At 50.4% G+C, this 18,010-nt stretch overlaps 2 protein-coding genes and 1 long non-coding RNA gene across 3 annotated transcripts; 2 read left to right on the top strand and 1 right to left on the bottom strand.

Moving 5' to 3' along the window:
- Window positions 1-4,126: 4,126 nt before the first annotated feature.
- On the top strand, window positions 4,127-6,884 carry LOC122378898 (uncharacterized protein K02A2.6-like). The gene is made up of 3 exons (XM_043360539.1): window positions 4,127-6,367; window positions 6,515-6,669; window positions 6,791-6,884. The coding sequence occupies exons 1-3, from the start codon at window positions 4,127-4,129 to the stop codon at window positions 6,882-6,884; spliced, it is 2,490 nt and encodes an 829-aa protein (XP_043216474.1).
- Window positions 6,885-11,508: 4,624 nt separating this feature from the next.
- Window positions 11,509-13,798, bottom strand: LOC122378891. Its single transcript, XR_006256098.1, has 2 exons — window positions 13,496-13,798; window positions 11,509-12,516 (listed from the first exon to the last, which is right to left on the bottom strand). It is a non-coding gene; the product is annotated as an uncharacterized LOC122378891 (long non-coding RNA).
- A 1,022-nt stretch (window positions 13,799-14,820) lies between these two features.
- LOC122378897 lies at window positions 14,821-15,840 on the top strand. Its single transcript, XM_043360538.1, has one exon. The coding sequence runs from the start codon at window positions 14,821-14,823 to the stop codon at window positions 15,838-15,840; it is 1,020 nt and encodes a 339-aa protein (XP_043216473.1).
- Window positions 15,841-18,010: the final 2,170 nt, after the last annotated feature.

Raw genomic sequence — 18,010 nt, 5'->3', positions numbered from 1 at the left:
TCGAAGTAGGCCACCTCTCGCTCTGGTTTAGGTATATATGCATAATACCTACCTATGTTATTGTAAACACGCAGTGGCATTATGGGTCTCCTTCATTTTATCACATTGTATACAAATATACAGACAAAAACAGTGCGGGGGTGAACTGTGACAGCATGAAAATGTATAAAGTTATTGTAATATAAAATGCGTGGTCAATTGTGTCAGTTCAGTAAGAATCAAAGAAAAATTGTTTTAAGAGACCTTTGATAAGTCTCTTGGGGGTTGGAACGTCTCGTAGGTTTGGGAACTTTGGCCCCATAACTTGGTTCCAAAGCCTGGGTCCAGCCCAACGTACTGTGTGCGTACAGTATAATTTGTGTGTAAATGTTTCCTGGAAGTGATGAAGTGAACGGGTGGTTCGGAGCGGTTCAAAAACAGTAAAAAGTTCGTCAAGAGGCGTGGGCAAAGTACCATTCAACTTTTTATGCATCAATAGCATCATTTGTAGCTTGCCCATGTCTCTCAGACGAAGGATCTTCAGCTTCTTAAAAATGGGTGCAGTGTGGGCAAATCTGTCTTGTCCATCAATCATTCTTACTACACGCTTTTGTAGTTTTTCAAGCTTCTCAATATAAGTTACATGTGTATTGCTAAAAAGCATACAACAGTAGTTAATATATGGTTGGAACAGTGCATTGTACAAAAGTATGAGCTGCTTAGGCAAAAGAAAATGCCTAACTCGACTTATCAAGCCTACGTTACGACCTAACGTATGAGTAAGATAAGTAATATGGGATTTCCATCTCATATCATCATCCACATACATACCCAAATATTTCACAGTTTTAACGAACTTGATATTAACACCAGAGAGAGAAACAGATACACTTATATCGCTTTTAGAAATATTATACAATTGACAAACTGTTTTGTCAGTGTTTAGTGAAAGTCTGTTTGATTTAAACCAGTCTGTGATTTTAGGCATGGTGACATTGATGATGCTTTGAAGACGGTTTTCATCTTTGCCTTCTATAAAAATTGCCGTGTCATCTGCGTAAAGATACGCAGTAAAATCGTCAGATATAGTGGGAAAGTCATTAATGTATATAAGAAAAAGGAGAGGTCCTAAAATGGAGCCCTGTGGCACGCCTATGTCTACTGGGAGGAAGCTAGATCGGACATGATCTATTTGTGTGCATTGGGCACGATCCTGCAAATACGAAGTCATCATTTTATGCGCATCTCCACGTATACCATAAGCATATAGTTTTTTTAGTAAAACATTTTGGTCCACCGTGTCAAACGCTTTTCGTAGATCAAGATATAGGCCACAGACAACATTGCCTGCCTCAAAAGCTTGGCTTACCTTCTCCTGAACCAAAATTAGAGGCATATAAGTGCTTCTATTACTCCTAAAACCGAACTGATACTTAGATAACGTATCGTTGAGGTTAAAAAAAGTATCGAGCCGATTAAAGACCAGTTTTTCCAGTATCTTCGAGATAAAAGGCAGTATACTTATAGGTCTATAATTGTTAAAGCTCCGTTTGTCTCCGGATTTATAAATCGGCTTTATAACAGCTCTTTTCAGGGGCAGAGGGAATACATTTTGTCGTAAACAAAGATTCATAAGATATACAAGGTGTCTACGTATTACACGAAAAGTTGCTTTAAATATGCGTGCATTGATACCGTCGATCCCAGCGCCAACATTTTTCGTACATTTTACGATTTCTTCAAGTTCTACTTCATTTGTATCTGTGAAAGATGATAGTGTATTTCCTATTTCACTAGGAAAGCTTCCCAATGGGTCGATATGACTGGGGGGAATCAGTTCCTCCAGTTGTTTTCCAACCTGTGAGAAGTACGAGTTGAAAGATTTAGCAATCTTTTCTGGATCTTTGACAATATCATTGTCAATCTTAAAAGCGGTAGATATTTTTCCTTCAGGCGCGTTGCCTTTAGTCATTTCATTAAGTATTCGCCAGGTTTCTTTAGGACCACAGTCATGCAGTGCAGTTTGGTAGTAAATCTTTTTAGCATTCCGTAAAACTTTAGTGAACATGTTCTTATATTTCTTATAACTGCTTATGTTATAAGTAGTAGGATGTTTGCACTTGATACGAAACAGCTCATTTTTCTTATTAATTGAAGCGAGTAGGCCAGGAGTGATCCATGGCTTAATTGGCGTACTTTTGCGGGAAGGTGTATAGGTACTACTGTACCTAGCAATCCCGGACGTATACGCATCAATTAAAATTTTACACGCATTCTCTGCATTTGTTTCCTGAAAGAAGTCTGTCAGTTCCGTCTGCAAGTAAGATCGTAAATCATGTATCTTGTGATAATTAAATGAGGTAACAGTTTGTTTTGTAAGATTATGTCTGTCATTTTTAAGAGTGAGACCAACAAGGATAGGAAAGTGATCGGATATATCACTTATGATAATACCTGATCTTTCTATTATGTCAAGATTGTTGGAGAAGAAATTATCAAGGAGAGAAGCACTTTCAGCAGCCAGCCTCGTAGTTCTTGAGATACAAGGGAAATAGCCGTGAGAAGTAAACATGTTAAAAAAGCTCTCAACAGAGGATTCTGTTGATGTGTGAAAAAGGTCAAAGTTAAAATCCCCTGCAATTATAACATTTTTTGAGGTATGACCAATTTCTTCTAATACCTCTTGTATCGTGGTGGCTGCTGTGGTCACACCCCGCTCTATAGCCTGGAGCCGCCGCTGAGCCGGCGCCGGTATCGTATGCAGTCTGGGCTGTGGCCGCCCGGGCCACCGCCGCCCCGCTCGCTGAATACAGTTCTCGGCTGGTACTGGTGGCGTCTGCACCCTGGGGTTCGTGAGCCAAGCAAGCAAGCACACAAACATGGCGCAGCCTGCCTTCTGAACCTCCCGTGCCACTAATCAAGCAAGCATAAGCAAGCGTTAGTGACTTTTTTGTGAAGCGTGCATCTAATTATTGTGATTTTTATCTGCCGTTATTGAAGACCTTCGTGTAGCTGCTGTGCTGCATCGTCACTCAAGATGCCTGGTTTCCATCCACCAGAAGACTTTGACTTCACCTCTCCTGAAAAGTGGCCGGCGTGGCGTGATCGCTTCATCCGCTACCGACTGGCATCGGGACTTCACAAGGAGGACGGTGATGTACAAGTAGCTGCGTTGATCTATAGCATGGGCCCGCAGGCCGAGCATATCGTGTCAACTTTTAAGCTAACTGCTGAGCAAAGCAAAGATTTTGATTTTGTACAGAGCAAGCTAGACGAGTATTTCATTCCGAGACGGAACTTCGTTGCAGAACGTCACAACTTCGAGCTCCGATGCCAAGGGTCACACGAGACCAACGAATCGTATATCAGGGCATTGTTCTCTCTCGCCGAGCATTGTGGCTTTGCAGACGCTGACGAGCGGATCCGGGATCGTCTTATATCAGGGATGTCCGACAGGGAGCTGTCCCGCAAGATCCAGCTCAAATCGCTCGAGGAAGAAGTGTCTATGAATACGGTCATTACTATGATGCGTAACGTCGAAATCGTAAGCAGCCGTGACAGCTCCGGTCCATTTGATGTCAACAGGGTTCAAGCACCGACGCAGTACGGACAGCCGCGCCAGCAGCCGCAGCATGCCCGTCAGCGCCAGCGTGGCCATCAGCAGCAGCACCAACGGCGCCAGCAGCACGGGCGACAGCAGCAGTCACCTGTCACGCAGCCAAGACAGCAAGCGCGTCACATCGACTCTGCAACAACATGCAGGTATTGCGGGAGAGAGCGGCATGCTTCACCGAGGGACTGTCCCGCTAAGGGAAAAGTTTGTTCCAACTGTCAGAAAATGGATCACTTCGCAGCCGTCTGCCGATCACCTAGCGTCAGGCAGATAGAGCGTACAGAATCAAGCGAGCCGTTAGCGCCACATGATGCTTTCGTTGGTGAAATCGACAAAGCGTGCGCGCCGTGGAGAATCACAGTCAGTCTCTGCGGTCAAGAGGTCACGTTCAAAGTTGATTCTGGTGCCGACGTTAGCATTCTGTCTTTGAAAACCTACCAGCGACTGAACCTGCCCTCCCTTGAGCATGCCTCAAGCACGCTCACTAGCGTCGGTGGCGTGCTAACCGTAAAAGGAAAGCTGAATGGGACAATCATGTTCAAAAGCAAAGCAGAGTCGGAGGTGTTCTATGTAGTGGACTCAGCAGATAACCTCCTCTCCCGGTCGGCGTGCTCGCGTCTGGGTGTTCTCCAGTTCACAGGAGAGGTGCATGAAGATGTCTTCGGAGAAGCAGGTCTCATGAAGACGGCACCGATCAGCATCCTGCTACGCGAGGATGCCGTCCCGGTCGCCCTCTCCGCAGCAAGACACGTCCCCCTGCCGCTGATGAAGCCAGTGGAGGAGGAGCTGAAGAGAATGGAAGAGCAGGGCATCATCGTACCAGAGACTGAACCCACAGACTGGGTATCCGCGCTCGTCCCTGTCCCGAAGAACAGTGGTGTCCGGATCACAGTTGACTACAAAAAGCTGAACCAAGCCGTAAAGCGTGAGATCTTCCCGATCCCGACCCTGGAGCACCTGACGTCCAAGCTGGGCGGTGCGACACTGTTCTCCAAGCTGGACGCTTCTTCTGGCTTCTACCAGATCCCGTTGGACGAGGCAAGCTCCAAAATGACTACGTTCATCACACCGTTCGGCAGGAAGAGGTTCCTGCGCCTGCCGATGGGAATCTCACTGGCTCCGGAGTGCTTCCAGCGAAAGATGCAAGAGATGCTGGATGGACTGCCTGGAGTCATCGTCTACATGGACGACACGCTGGTTTTTGGAGATGCAAGCAGCCATGACGCACGTCTCGAAGCCGTCATCAGAAGAATCCACGAATCTGGCCTCAAGCTGAACAAGACGAAATGTGAGTTCCGAAGGGACGAGGTCAAGTTTCTTGGCATGAAGATAAGCAAGAATGGCATCGGCGTGGACGACGAGAAGCTCGAAGCGATACAGCAGCTCCAGCAGCCAAAGAACGTCACAGAGCTCCGGTCTCTGCTAGAGGTGGTCAACTACCTCTGCAGGTTCGTCCCGCACATCCAGGAGCGCCTAAAGCCCCTCAACGATCTGCTGAAAAAGGACGCTGCGTGGAACTGGACGCCTCAGCAGCAGCAAGCACTGGATGATGTGAAAGCAACCGTCACGTCCGCTCCAGTCCTGGCGTTCTACGACCCAGCGCGTGAGACAGTGGTCTGCGCAGACGCAAGCAGCTACGGAATCGGAGGATGCATCCTTCAGAAGCATGGTTCCAGCTTCAAGCCCGTCGCATTCTGCAGCAGAAGTCTGACGGACACAGAGACGAGGTGGGCCCAGATTGAAAAGGAACTACTCGCTGCAACTTGGACATGCGAAAAGATGCACATGTTCCTGTCTGGACTGCCGTCGTTCGACCTACAACTGGATCACAAGCCACTGATCCCGCTCATCAACACGAAAAATCTCGTAGATGCGCCAATCAGGTGTCAGCGCATGCTCATGCGACTAATGCGTTACAACGCAACAGCGGTGTTCATTCCAGGGAAGCAGCACCTGGTACCTGACTTCCTCTCGCGTCACCCACTCCAGAAGCACGATGCGATCGGCGCTGTGCTACAGGAAGACGTCCACAACTTCTGCAAGAGGGTCTTCGATGACCTGTCCGCCACACCGCAGCGTCTGGTGGAGATCAGCAGGGCTCAACAGGCAGATGAACTCCTCCAGCGCGTGGTTCAGCAGACTCTCTCTGGCTGGAAGGAGGGAGCAAAGCACCCCGACATGCTGGACTACTTCGCCGCGCGTGGAGAAATCAGCGTTCTCTACCTGACAAGCGGCACACTGCTGATGTACGGCCGCCGCATCATCATACCGCCTAGTCTGCGTGAAGAGATGCTCAACCGTCTACATGACGACGGTCACTTCGGGCTCAACAAGTGCCGCCAGCGAGCAGCAGAATCCGTCTGGTGGCCCAAGATAAGCATCGACTTGAAGCGCCACGTCGAGCACTGCGCGTTCTGCCAAGTGCACGCGCCCTCCCAGCACGCTGAGCCACTGGTAACGACTCCAACGCCGTCAAGACCGTGGACTCACATCGCAGCAGATATTTTCCACTTCAACAACAGCAACTGGCTCGTGACTGTGGACCTCTTCATCAGGTATCTGGAAATTCAACGCTTGCCCAGCCTCACAAGCACCGCAGTCATCGAGCGGCTGAAGCGCCTGTTCTCCAGACTGGGGATACCGGATCTGATGACAACAGACGGAGGAACGCAGTTCACTTCCAGCTCATTCGCCGACTTCGCAGCGTCGTACGGCTTCACACATCGCGTCACTGACCCGCACACGCCATCATCCAACGGAGCAGCTGAACGGGCCGTGAGGACCGCAAAGTGGATACTTCGCCAAAAAGATCCTCACCTCGCTCTCCTGAACTACCGGACAACGGCTGTGGAAGCTACAGGATACTCCCCAGCCCGCCTCCTGATGGGACGTGAGCTTCAGTCCCGTCTCCCCGTCGCTCAGCAGCCCGCCAAGAAGGCATGGCGGCACGCCAAACTCCGCGATGGGCGGAGAAAGAAGAAACAGGAGTCAACCGTCAATCAGAGGCGAGGCGCCCGCAACCTGCCTCCGCTGCAGCCCGGCGCCAGAGTCCGGATCAAGACAGAAAAGGGAAGCTGGTCGGAGCCCGCCATCGTCACGCAAAGGATCTCCAGACGCAACTATCTGGTGGAGCTGGGCGGCTGCCAATATCGCCGCAACCGACGGCACCTGCTGCTGATCCCTCCTGTTCCGTTACAGGTCCCGGCACAGCACGGAACCGGGCAACGGGCAGCACCAGTGCCACCTCCGGTGGTGCCGCCGACATCCGTGGCAGCACCACGCCCGGTGGTGACGCCACCACCACCACAGCAGCTTCCGCCAGCTGCGCCGTCACCTGAGCCGGCGACGTCTCCGCTGGCACCCGCTCCACCATCAGTGCAGCCCGCTGACGACCCGGTACACGTTAGCCCTCGTAAAACTCGCAGCGGTCGGATTTTCGGGGTTTAAGAAAACCAGCTTTGTGCTTGGAGTACAGCTTAGCTTTCTATAGGAGATCTTATTAGCACACGCGTAAGAGGGGGAGATGTATCGTGGTGGCTGCTGTGGTCACACCCCGCTCTATAGCCTGGAGCCGCCGCTGAGCCGGCGCCGGTATCGTATGCAGTCTGGGCTGTGGCCGCCCGGGCCACCGCCGCCCCGCTCGCTGAATACAGTTCTCGGCTGGTACGGGTGGCGTCTGCACCCTGGGGTTCGTGAGCCAAGCAAGCAAGCACACAAACACCTCTGTCATTTTTTCTATGAATAGTGTTGAATTAACTCTTGGTGGTCTATACACTACCCCAATTATAAACTTAATGGACTGCAGAGTACATTCTACAAATGTAGCTTCAGCCCCAGCTATGTTGATATGCTGCATGAGAGATGTTGAATTTATGCATTCATTGCATACATATAGTGCTACTCCTCCACCAGTTCTATCTTGGCGACTGTTGAACATAGATGTGTAGCCATCTAGATGTCTATATTGTTCGGTGCTTGAGTCCAGCCAAGTTTCTGATAAGCAAATGATGCTCCAATGTTTACCTGTAGTGTAAAGGAAAGTTTGGAATTCCTCGAACTTATCATTAGTTAAGATAGATCTGGTGTTAACATGTAAGATGAGGAGTTCAGTGCTGTGCTTATGTAAGAATGATCCAGGACTGGAGGATACAACATGTTGACAATCATTTCTGAGCTGCTCAAACCTCTGATGTTGAAACGAGAGCCCTGATGGGCCGATATTTTTGAATGGATCAATGACTTTGTCATTAAGGAGAGGTGGAATATGTTCATATGGATCTATTTGCATATGACACTATGCAAACTAGCAGTGATCCACACAAAAGGTGGGAAAAACAAAAGATACACTGATTGGGAATGGATGTCAGTAAGTTTAACATCCATGAACAGATGTAAAGCAAGTATAGGTAACACAAAAAGATTCATACCAATACAGCCATTCGCTGTATGACACGCTGCCTACATATTGATGAATTGATGAATTAACTGTCAAGTAAACCGATCCACAGTATTAAATGATCCAGCACTCTACCACGCGGCGCCACCGTATACATAGGTGGCGCTACTGTTGTGTCCCAGCTTCCAATAGGCATCAGGCAACCTGGCAGGTGAAAGGTGGCTGGAGGACAGCAGCGCCCATACAGTAGGTAAGACTAAGCCGCCACTAGGTAAAGGAAGCTGACATCAGAGTAGGGGAAGAATGACATCAGCTAGAATACATATATACGTATTATAGATATATGGCTGTCCCATTTTCCATATTGTGCTTAGGGCAGGCCGGCAGGTGAGCAGCTAGGGGTACGGAAACAGATAAGGCTGGGCGAAAAAAATTGACCTTTCTCATAATAAAAGGAAAAGCAGATCAAAGGTGCTGTGTTATGTTGAGTGTTATATAGTGGTGTCAATTCGCCACAGGTTGTGCATATCGTCAATATTGTATGCATGAGTGGTACTCAATGTAGGACAGCAGCGCCCATTGTCATGTATACTACAAACATGTAGTATCATATCATGTGCTATTTCTCACATAAACACTTAGGCACAGGTGTCGCCAGGTGCTCATTCATATCCCATACATTTAAAACAGGTTAAAATGACCCATCTGCCGGGTCAAGCACAGCTGGTGCAGACAAGCAGCCAAAGGTGCTCACTCATGCCATTCACTCATTAAAACAGGTTAAAATGACCCTTCTGCCAGGTCAAGCAATCTGCAAATCACGAGTGATCACACTTGCTCATTCATAACCCATTCTTATTAAAACAGATAAAAATGGCCCACTGCCTGGCCAAGCTCACTGGTGCTCTTAGAAGCACCAGTGGCTCACACATAACCCATACATTTAAAACAGGTTAAAATGACCCATCTGCCGGGTCAAGCACACTGGCGCTCACAGTGCATCATAAATCACATGTAGTGAATTACATTGTCATCAACACATCTGAGGAATCACACTTACAGCCAGTGTGTCAAATGTCAACTGTCATGACATCATGTGGTGTCAAACACAAGTAGCACCCTTGTGCGAGTGTGTGATGCAGTTGCTTTGGGGTGGATGAAAAGCAAATAGCTCATCAGAGTGTTTAAAGGAACTGCTAGTTTTAGGGTCTAGAACTGATAGCGGAATAAAGTCAGGATGTAATAATAACAGTTAAGGATGAAATAAAATAAATCAAAGTAAATAAATGTAACAACAATTAGGATAACAGAATAAAGGACAAGCACACTCCACCAGCCGGCCCACCGAAAGATCCAAATTGAATTTAAGCATCAGCCATCAGTATTATAAGTAGATACCTATCTACTTTGGGGTCTGGCGCTTTGAGCGCTTTGAGTCCACAACAAACTCACTCAGGTCTGCAGCACGTCCAGCGACATGTCCAGCTGGGATGTTGGCAAGGGTCTGGGATCTCAAAAAACGATCAGGTCCACTGCCAGATTGCCCTGGGCCCCTTGTTTGCTTCAAAGGAGCTGCTTCCATTGCCTTGACAATCTCCGTCTCAGAGAACCATGGTTCTATGTTTGCATATCTTTTTTCAGTAGAGTTCCTTGCAAATATGTTGCCATTTTTGGTATGGTAGTTCATCACCACATTTTTTTCCCTTAGTTCACCCAGAGTCCTAATCATGTTGGCCCTTGGTTCGGTGAGGTTTTCATGGATAATTATCCTATTGTTCCCCTCCCCTTCCTGTTCGAACCTGGCCTGGTAAACAGCATCACGGTCAGAGAGATCCTGGAACTTGACAAGGATTCTTTTTTTGTTTTTCAGTCTGTGGCATGCCACGATAGATCCCTGCATTTCTACCTTGAGTTTGTCTTTGATCGCTTTAGTTGCGATGGTCCTTGTTTCGGCTGGGGTCTCAACTCGGTCAGATGGGGGAACAGGAATTGTCTTACCGCTCAGAATCAGAGATGTTTTCCTGCTATACTGTTCATTTTTCTCTAAAGCTCTTTCCATGGTCATCATTTTTACCTTCAAGCAGCTATTTTCCTCCTTCACCTTGTCTAACTCGACACGGAGTGAGTCAGTCGCCTCTCTCACCGCTCTCTCTACTAGCTCCTTCACCTCGTCCATTGTGACACCCATTCCCAGATCACTCACAGACAAATTAATAACACGGAAACTATAGGATATAATTGAGAACCGAAGCACTAGTCACCGACAGACACAACCACAAGCACAATCACAGCACAACCACAGCACAAGCACAACTCACCACTCACAGAACACTCCCTGGAGAAAAAGAAAGAAGAGAATAGAAATTACCAAAGTAGACTAAAGAGACAAAACACAAAAATAACCAGATTAAACTAAAGATCCAATAAGGCTACCCCCACAATCACACAAACCACACAAAAGTCACTGTGCAAAGCGCCACAAACGCCCCGCTCAGACACGTCCTCTCTCTACGGAGTCCCGACACGGAGTCCCTAATTCAAGGCCATATAACCAGGTATGGTCATCAGGCTTTTTTTTACCGTCCCCCTACCGGGCCCGAATGACGTCATTGGGATGGTAACTCGCCGGCCGCCGTCCGTAGCCATTATGGAGGACGGACGTTTAAATACGTTTTCAGCGGATTTTAGTGCAGTTTTGATGTCCGATGCAAGGCAGAACGGTGTGATGTTTCCTCAGTGAAGCAAATCAGGACCAGCTGTTACTCGAACCAAAGATTTGGCGACATTATTGGGATCGGACCGAGCCAACGTGCGCCCCGCCGGTGATCCGGCCAGCACATCGGCGGCTCTCTCGTAGATGAAAATCGCCATAGTTTTGCGCCAGGCTTCGGAGTCAATGGATTTCTGGTGACTCTGACTCCAACCGCGACTTCCAAAAACCAACTCCGACTCCGACTCCGGGCTGGGTAATCAACTCCGACCGACTCTAACTCCGACTCCGCAGCCCTGCCAGATCTGCGGAGCGGCCAGGGCTGCGGAGTCGGAGTCGGAGTCGGTCGGAGTCGACAGTTGTGACCGGAGTCGGAGTCGGAGTCGACTTTAGAAACCCGAGCCGGAGTCGGAGTCGGAGTCACCGAAAATATGTCGACTCCGCAGCCCTGCTAGGTCTGCGGAGTCGGAGTCGGGAGTTGGAGTCGGTCGGAGTCGACAATTCTGCCCGGAGTCGGAGTCGGAGCTGGTTTTTTAAAGCCGGAGTCGGAGTCGGAGTCGCCGAAAATCCATCGACTCCGCAGCCCTGGCGGAGCCGATGGATTTTCGGTGACCCCGACTCCGACTCGGTTTCCAAAATCGACTCCGAGTCCGGTCAGAACTGTCGACCCTGACTCCGACTCCGCAGCCCTGGTTTTGCGTCTATTTCGCCCCATAATTAAGAGAGGTGTGAACTGCACAAACCGAAATTGTACCGTAACACAAGTATATGTACACATTCCAAACTTCTGACTGGAACGAACCAAATGCGTACACAATATACCGGTTTATGTCATACCATAAATCGTAGTTATAAAAAACCATATTGGACATATTGGTAGAGGACAAATAAGGCACAAGCCTAATCTCTTGCGACTTGAGTAGGTACAATAAAATGCTCCGAACTGTCGGAAAGTTGTACAAGATGTCGCCTCTCCAAACACAATGTGCCGATTGACTCCGCGACAGCCAGGAACCGGGCAACATAACACGTGAAACAGAGCGGTGGCACCTCAGCACAGGCTCCCCAAGCTCGTCAAGGCGGCGAGAAAGGTCCGGCAAGTCGGTAACAGGTTCACCACGGCAGCGACAGGTCAGGCAGGTCGGCAGCAGATTCACCAGGGCGGTGGCAGGTGCGACAGGTCGGCAGCAGGTTTACCAGGGCGGCGACAGATCCGGCAGGGCGACGGCAGTTTCACCAGGGCGGAAGCGTAGACGCGGCGGCAGGTCCGCCGGGGTGGCAGCAGGTCCAGGGCGGCCGCAGGCTCACCAGGGCGGCGACAGGTTCGGCAGGGCGACGGCAGTTTCACCAGGGCGGCAGCGTAGACACGGCGGCAAGTCCCAGGGCGGCTCAGGCTCACCAGGGCGGCGACAGGTCCGGCAGGTCGTCGGCAGGTCGGCCTCAGCAGCAGGCAGTCAGCACTAGCAGATTCTCGGGGCAGCCCTGGCTGAGGTGGGATGTCATCAGAAACTGCACGTCTGAGTGCCGGTGTCGGATGTCGTACAGACCACGCAGCGAGGCTTTACTGCGCAGCACGCCCTGCTGGCAGCGCAGGAGTGTCGGCAGCCCAGCGGGTGCTTTCGGGTCGCCTTCCTCAACTTCCTTTCGGAAACTGGCGCTCGCCACTCAGGGAGTCGGGCGACGTCTCCAAAGCTGGGAGACAGATGCTGAAGTCGATATGATGTGATTTTATGCCCTCAGCTCGGTGCCAGTCATTGTGTTGTTATGTGCAGGTAGCCACTCCTCGCCGTCCTGCACGCCAGAGGACCAGCCCCGGACCTGCAAAACACATTACCAAGTTTATTAACACAATACAACATGAAAAAGTTCACTAAGCGATGGCAAGCAAAAATAATCAATGCCCAAAGGTGCCTTTTCTTCGATTGCCTTTTCTATGTGCTGATATGAAGCCTCAAAACATGTACCATTTTATATTATGTATTGATTGCAGGCCTGACTCAGAATTCAGTTGAAACAAGCAAATAACACAATTTTTCATTATTATTTTGAATTTGGGTCTGGCATTACTGTTCCATGCACAGGTGCGTCTGCGTATAAAATCATATGAAGCAAATGCATTAGGTAAATAGTCTCAACAAATAGAAATTAGTAGTAGCACAGGTGGTATAAATAGAAACCAATATATAGACATTAGACAAGGATGAGCTTGTTTAGTTAGCAAATGTCAATGACATAACATTTACATAAACAAGAATGGGATTTTCAGTAATAAACATGTCAGAAATCCTTTTAAATTCAATTTTGAAAGTTTAGATACAGATTATAAAATCTGGCAACAACTAATATTGAAAAGAAGTAACAATGAGCTTCAACTTTGCACAAAAGATGTGCCAAAATTTTGGTGAGAAATCACTTGAGCTGAATTTTGAGACCCGAAAGCCCCTGGGCCCTGACGCATCTGACAGTGAGTGAATTTTTTTTCCAGTCTGGGAGGTAAGCATAGATTGATTTGTTATTTGATACTATTTAATTTGACAAATAAGTTGTTATTTTCACAAAGCATTAAGATTTATAGAAGCTAACCACTTCCGATCCGAAACAATTTACAACTATTCCATCTCCATTCTCCTTCTCATTATGTTTTAAACAATGCTAAGGTATTTTACAACTTAATATGAGATTATCATGCTCCCTTTGAAAGCCAAAAATGACAAAAAAAAGGTTAAACCGGGTTGAACTGAAACGTGGCTGATCTGCCTATGATACTCATGCTTATACAGTTGAATTAATTGAATACCTGAGCTGAACTGCTGAAGCTGGTCATTCTTCATGATCTCTGAGACGACAAGTGTGTGAATGCCACTTATGTATATGCTTTTCCGATCTTCAAACACATAAAAAGTGATATTATTATCAAATAAACAATATTCAAACTCCGTATAACAATACACGCAACGGCTGGAAAACACTGCGCCGGTGCGCCAGAATTGACAGCATCGCCTGAATCTCAGCGACCAATCAGCTTTCGACCATCCCAGTGACGTCACATTGGCAGCATTTGGTAGCAATTTTCCTCCTATGGCCCGGTAAAGGGACGGACCCCCCCCCGCCCTAATTGGCCGTCCGTCCTTGGTCTATGGGTACCACGATGTACCGCGTGGTACCTGCCTTGCATTTGTGACCGACTGTGGCGGTCGGCAAGGCGCGGTCGGGTGATATCTAGCATGTTGCCAGATGGCCTGGGTTGATGGGCATTGAGGCTTGGCAGCCATTACGAAACACGTTAGTCAAAACACTATACGGTTACACAACACACAAATCAACAAATACAATTTAACAAATGCAAAGTTGCAACACAAAACAATAAAGAGATGTGATCGAATTAGTTTAACGGAAAATAGGAAAGAAAACCGACTGACTGATGACTGACGAGTAGTAGTAGAAGATGACGTACCGTTAATGTTGATGAAGAATGAAGAAGAAGAATTTGAAGACGAGGCTTGTAGTCCCGACGTATCCGGGTCTCACGGCGCCAATTTGTAACCTTTGCGCTCGTGATAGTCAAAATAAATCCTGAATTCTCGCGTTGTGTTTTAAAAGAAGATGTTCCTTCTGGCTTTTATTGCCTTTAGCCAAAAGAGGTTAGCAAAAGTGTGGCCGCAAGTGACCAGGCCCGACAGTCGAATCCCGGGGGCTCTGCCCGCTCCGGCCCGGCCACGGCTCGGCCGGCGCACAATGCTACACGTCATACATGTACGTCATATCTCGGGGCCAATCATGAAAGGATTACCATATTAGGAATTAAAGCGGGGCGGTCGGCAAGGAGGCTAATTGAGAGGACAGGGAAGTTACTTCGTTACAGTCAGATGTTGACACACTGACGTTCCCACGTCTCGCGTCTTGTTGTGGGTCGTCCGTCCGGTGTCGGGCTGACCAGACCACGCGTCAGCGTAGTTTTATTGGGGCGCCCGGACGTTGGGTGTCCGATGCGGGGCGGCCCGATCTCAGTGGCGCTGACTAGCACCGGCGGCGGCTCGACCGAGTGTGGGAGCGCTGGAGCACGCTGCCGCTGCATGGCTGCCAGCGGCTGCGCCATCTCACGCCGAGCTCATTGAGCGCGAGATGAGGGCGGCCGCGCGGATCGTCACCGGATGCCCCCGCTCCACGCCGACACACGCGGTGATGGCGGAGGCGGGGCTGACCCCTATGGAAGAACGGAAGAAGGTCCTCGCCGCTCGGCTACTGGACCGTGCCCTGGCGTTACCGCCGACCGACCCCCTGTGCAGGACAGCTGAGGCCTCGGCGCCCTCGCGGCTGTCTTCTGTGCGGGGGTGGCGAACGCTGGGCCGCCAGATGCTGGCTGAGGTGGAGGTCACCGCACCAATCGAACCGGTGCTGCCTCCTCGCATCCCGCCGTGGGAGCGCGGAGGAAACGTCACATTCTGCCTGGACGTGGGGCCGCTACGAACCGGTGCGACAGAGGGAGAGAAGATACGGGCTGCCACCCGTCATCTTGCCACTCTGCCACAGAGAGCAACCTGGTTGTGGACAGACGGCTCCGTGGAGGGTGGCGTCAAGGACGGAGGTTCTGGAGCTGTGGTCATCTGGTCGGACGGGGAGGAGGAAGACCTGAAGACACCGGCCGGTCGACACTGCTCCAGCTACCGAGCAGAGATGCTCGCCCTGGCGTCCGGGTTTGAGCACCTGCTCGACAACCCACGAGACCGTGACATCCCCATCGTGATCTGCACGGACAGTATGGCCTCCCTGGCTACCCTCCGGGCGGGGCCAACCGCGCAGACGTCACCGCTAGGCGTCAGGATCTGGCGGGCGTTTTCGCGTCTGTCCCGGGAGGGTCACCGCCCGATTCACGCCCAGTGGGTGCCTTCCCACTGCGGGATCGAAGGCAACGAGCGGGCAGACGCCATGGCAAAGGAAGCGGCGGAGCTACCACAGGAGGACATCCCCGTCGACACCAGGACCATCTGCCGAGCAGTAGCCAGAGCCGCCAGAGAGGCTACCATCAAGAACTGGCCAGCCGGGTGGTTCCGGTCCGTGATGGGCGACCGCCTACCGCCCCGAGTTACCGGCTTGGAGCGGTCCAGCGCGGTGGATGTCCACCAGCTGAGGGCCGGGCACTGATCTGGTGCCCGGTCCTACCTGCACAGAATCGGACGCTCCCCATCTCCGATCCCAGGCGGATGCCAGGGGTGCAACAGAGACGAATGTCGAGAGTCATGGTGCCCCCTGTGCCGAGAGGAGCCGGACAAGCCGGACCATGTCCTCCTCCGCTGCCCCGCCCTGATGGGAACGAGAACAAGAACATGTTACACCATTCACCCGGAACCGGAGGAGGTCCGGGAGACCGCCGTGGTGGCGGCCCTGGCGGCGGCCGCCAGAGGCGCCCAGAGCCGACAGGCTACACTTCACTGAAGTGGAGGGAACAACAACAACAACAGTGTGGGAGCGCCGCTACTGGTATACCTCTGCTGCGGAGAAAGAACTCCTCTGGAAAATATTTGTATCAGACATCTGCGGATTTCTGAGAAGCGAGGGTCGGAAACGGTTTTAACCATTGTAAGCACGAGGGACTTGGGTCCGTGAGTTTCTCCCGGGGCTTGATATTTGGAGCTACACTTGACATTTGTATTGTATTGTATTGTATTTCATTTGAAGAGCACTCCACAGCAACAGTGGCTTTTACGGCTCTGAGTCAACAAGGTGAGCGATGCATTAAAAGGTCGGCATTTAAATCAGGCATACAAACACACTCGTACGTCAATAGACATGTCAGTTGGTACAACCACGGGCAAGGAAGCGCTTCAGCGCCCGGCGGAAGCGCTGTCCGTCGAGAGCAGTCACGACCGGTGGCAGCTGGTTATATAGTGTTGGCGCTCTGGTACAAAAGCGTCGTCTGCCGGTCTCGGTTCTGAAGCGCGGCACGTGCAGCAGACCGTCCTGCCTGGTAGTACGGTGTCGTACTGCCGCGTTCGGACGGAGGACAGTTGCCAGCGATTTCGGCTCTCCACTTCGGAACACTTTGTGGGTGAGACAGATCGTACTATGGTCTGCCAGCTGCTGCACGTCCAGCCAGCCCAGCTGCTTCCGCAGGTCCGCAGCGTGGTCAAATTTTCGCCTGCCGAAAATGACTTTAGCGGAGAAGTTCAAAATCTTTTGAATTTTTTGCTGCGTTCTTTTTTGACCCATTGCCGTAGACAGAGATGCAGTAGCGGACCTGCGAAAGCACCAGGGCTGACACGAGCATAGTAATAATGCCACGGGGTACTAAGTGGCGGGCATGGGAGAGACCTAGGAGAGTCCCCGTGCAGCGGCGGCTGACGGCATCCACGTGGCTGTCCCAGGTGAGGTGTTTGTCGAAAAGTACTCCAAGGTTCTTGACTTGATCAGAGGGAACAAGTCTGGTTTCACAGAATTTAACAGTAAATTTTGGCAAGTGGCGGAGATTTTGACGGCATCCAAAAACAATCAGCTCCGTTTTACCCGCGTTCACCTTAAGGGCGTTTGCGGTAAACCATTGATCTAAAGAGGCCAGAGATGTCTCTAAGTTAGAGATGAGCGTTTGTAGTTCGTTCTTTTTACCTGAGATCAGCACCTGGGTGTCGTCAGCGTATTGGACCACCGCAGCACCTTCAGCGTATGCCGACATGTCATTCGCGAACACCGTGAAAAGTAGCGGCCCGAGCGCCGACCCCTGGAAGACTCCCATGGAGTTGGGCAGCGGCTGTGAAACATTTTCGGCACCCGCGGCATTACGGAGTGAGACACTTTGTGTGTGGCCGCAGAGATATGCTTCAAACCACTCGGTGTCAACGCCGTGCAGCCGTAGTTTGTTTAAAAGTATTCGGTGGTCTACAACGTCAAAACATTTGCTGAGGTCGATCAAGCACATGAGGGTGATCTCCCCGCCGTCAGCGGCTGTGAGGATGTGGTCGGAGACCGACACCAGCGCGGTCTCCGTCGAGTGGTGTGGGCGGAAGCCGTGCTGGTTAGATGACAGGAGGTAATTTGAAGACAGGTAGTGGAAGAACTGCCGCTGAACGATGCGTTCAACGAATTTGGATATGATGGGAATTATGGATATAGGACGGAAGTTAGAAGGGTCGGAAGGGTCACCTTTTTTTGAAAATAGGATGAACGATAGAGTGTTTCCAGGATGAAGGATAATCGGCTCGGATCAGACAGGTGTTGATGATGTGTAGGATGATCTCGCCGACGGCGGGGAACGCGGCCTTCAGTACTCGTACACAAATACCATCTGCACCACAGGCGGACGAGTTGCGCATGCTCAACA

This window comes from Amphibalanus amphitrite, unplaced genomic scaffold (assembly GCF_019059575.1).
Source record: "Amphibalanus amphitrite isolate SeventyFive unplaced genomic scaffold, NRLGWU_Aamphi_draft 000067F_arrow, whole genome shotgun sequence".
NCBI lineage: Eukaryota > Metazoa > Arthropoda > Thecostraca > Balanomorpha > Balanidae > Amphibalanus > Amphibalanus amphitrite.
The sequence above is the reverse complement of the archived record's forward strand: the minus strand, read 5'-3'. Positions and strand labels throughout refer to the sequence as shown.

What these genes read in the sequence shown, in the direction of transcription:
- LOC122378898 (XM_043360539.1), top strand. Translation starts at nt 4,127, where the DNA reads ATGTTCAAAAGCAAAGCAGAGTCGGAGGTGTTCTATGTAGTGGACTCA. An exon ending in ACGGAGCAGCTGAACGGGCC is followed by an intron (nt 6,368 to 6,514) that starts GTGAGGACCGCA and finishes CCCGTCGCTCAG; the next exon opens with CAGCCCGCCAAGAAGGCATG. An exon ending in AAGACAGAAAAGGGAAGCTG is followed by an intron (nt 6,670 to 6,790) that starts GTCGGAGCCCGC and finishes GTTCCGTTACAG; the next exon opens with GTCCCGGCACAGCACGGAAC.
- LOC122378897 (XM_043360538.1), top strand. Translation starts at nt 14,821, where the DNA reads ATGAGGGCGGCCGCGCGGATCGTCACCGGATGCCCCCGCTCCACGCCG.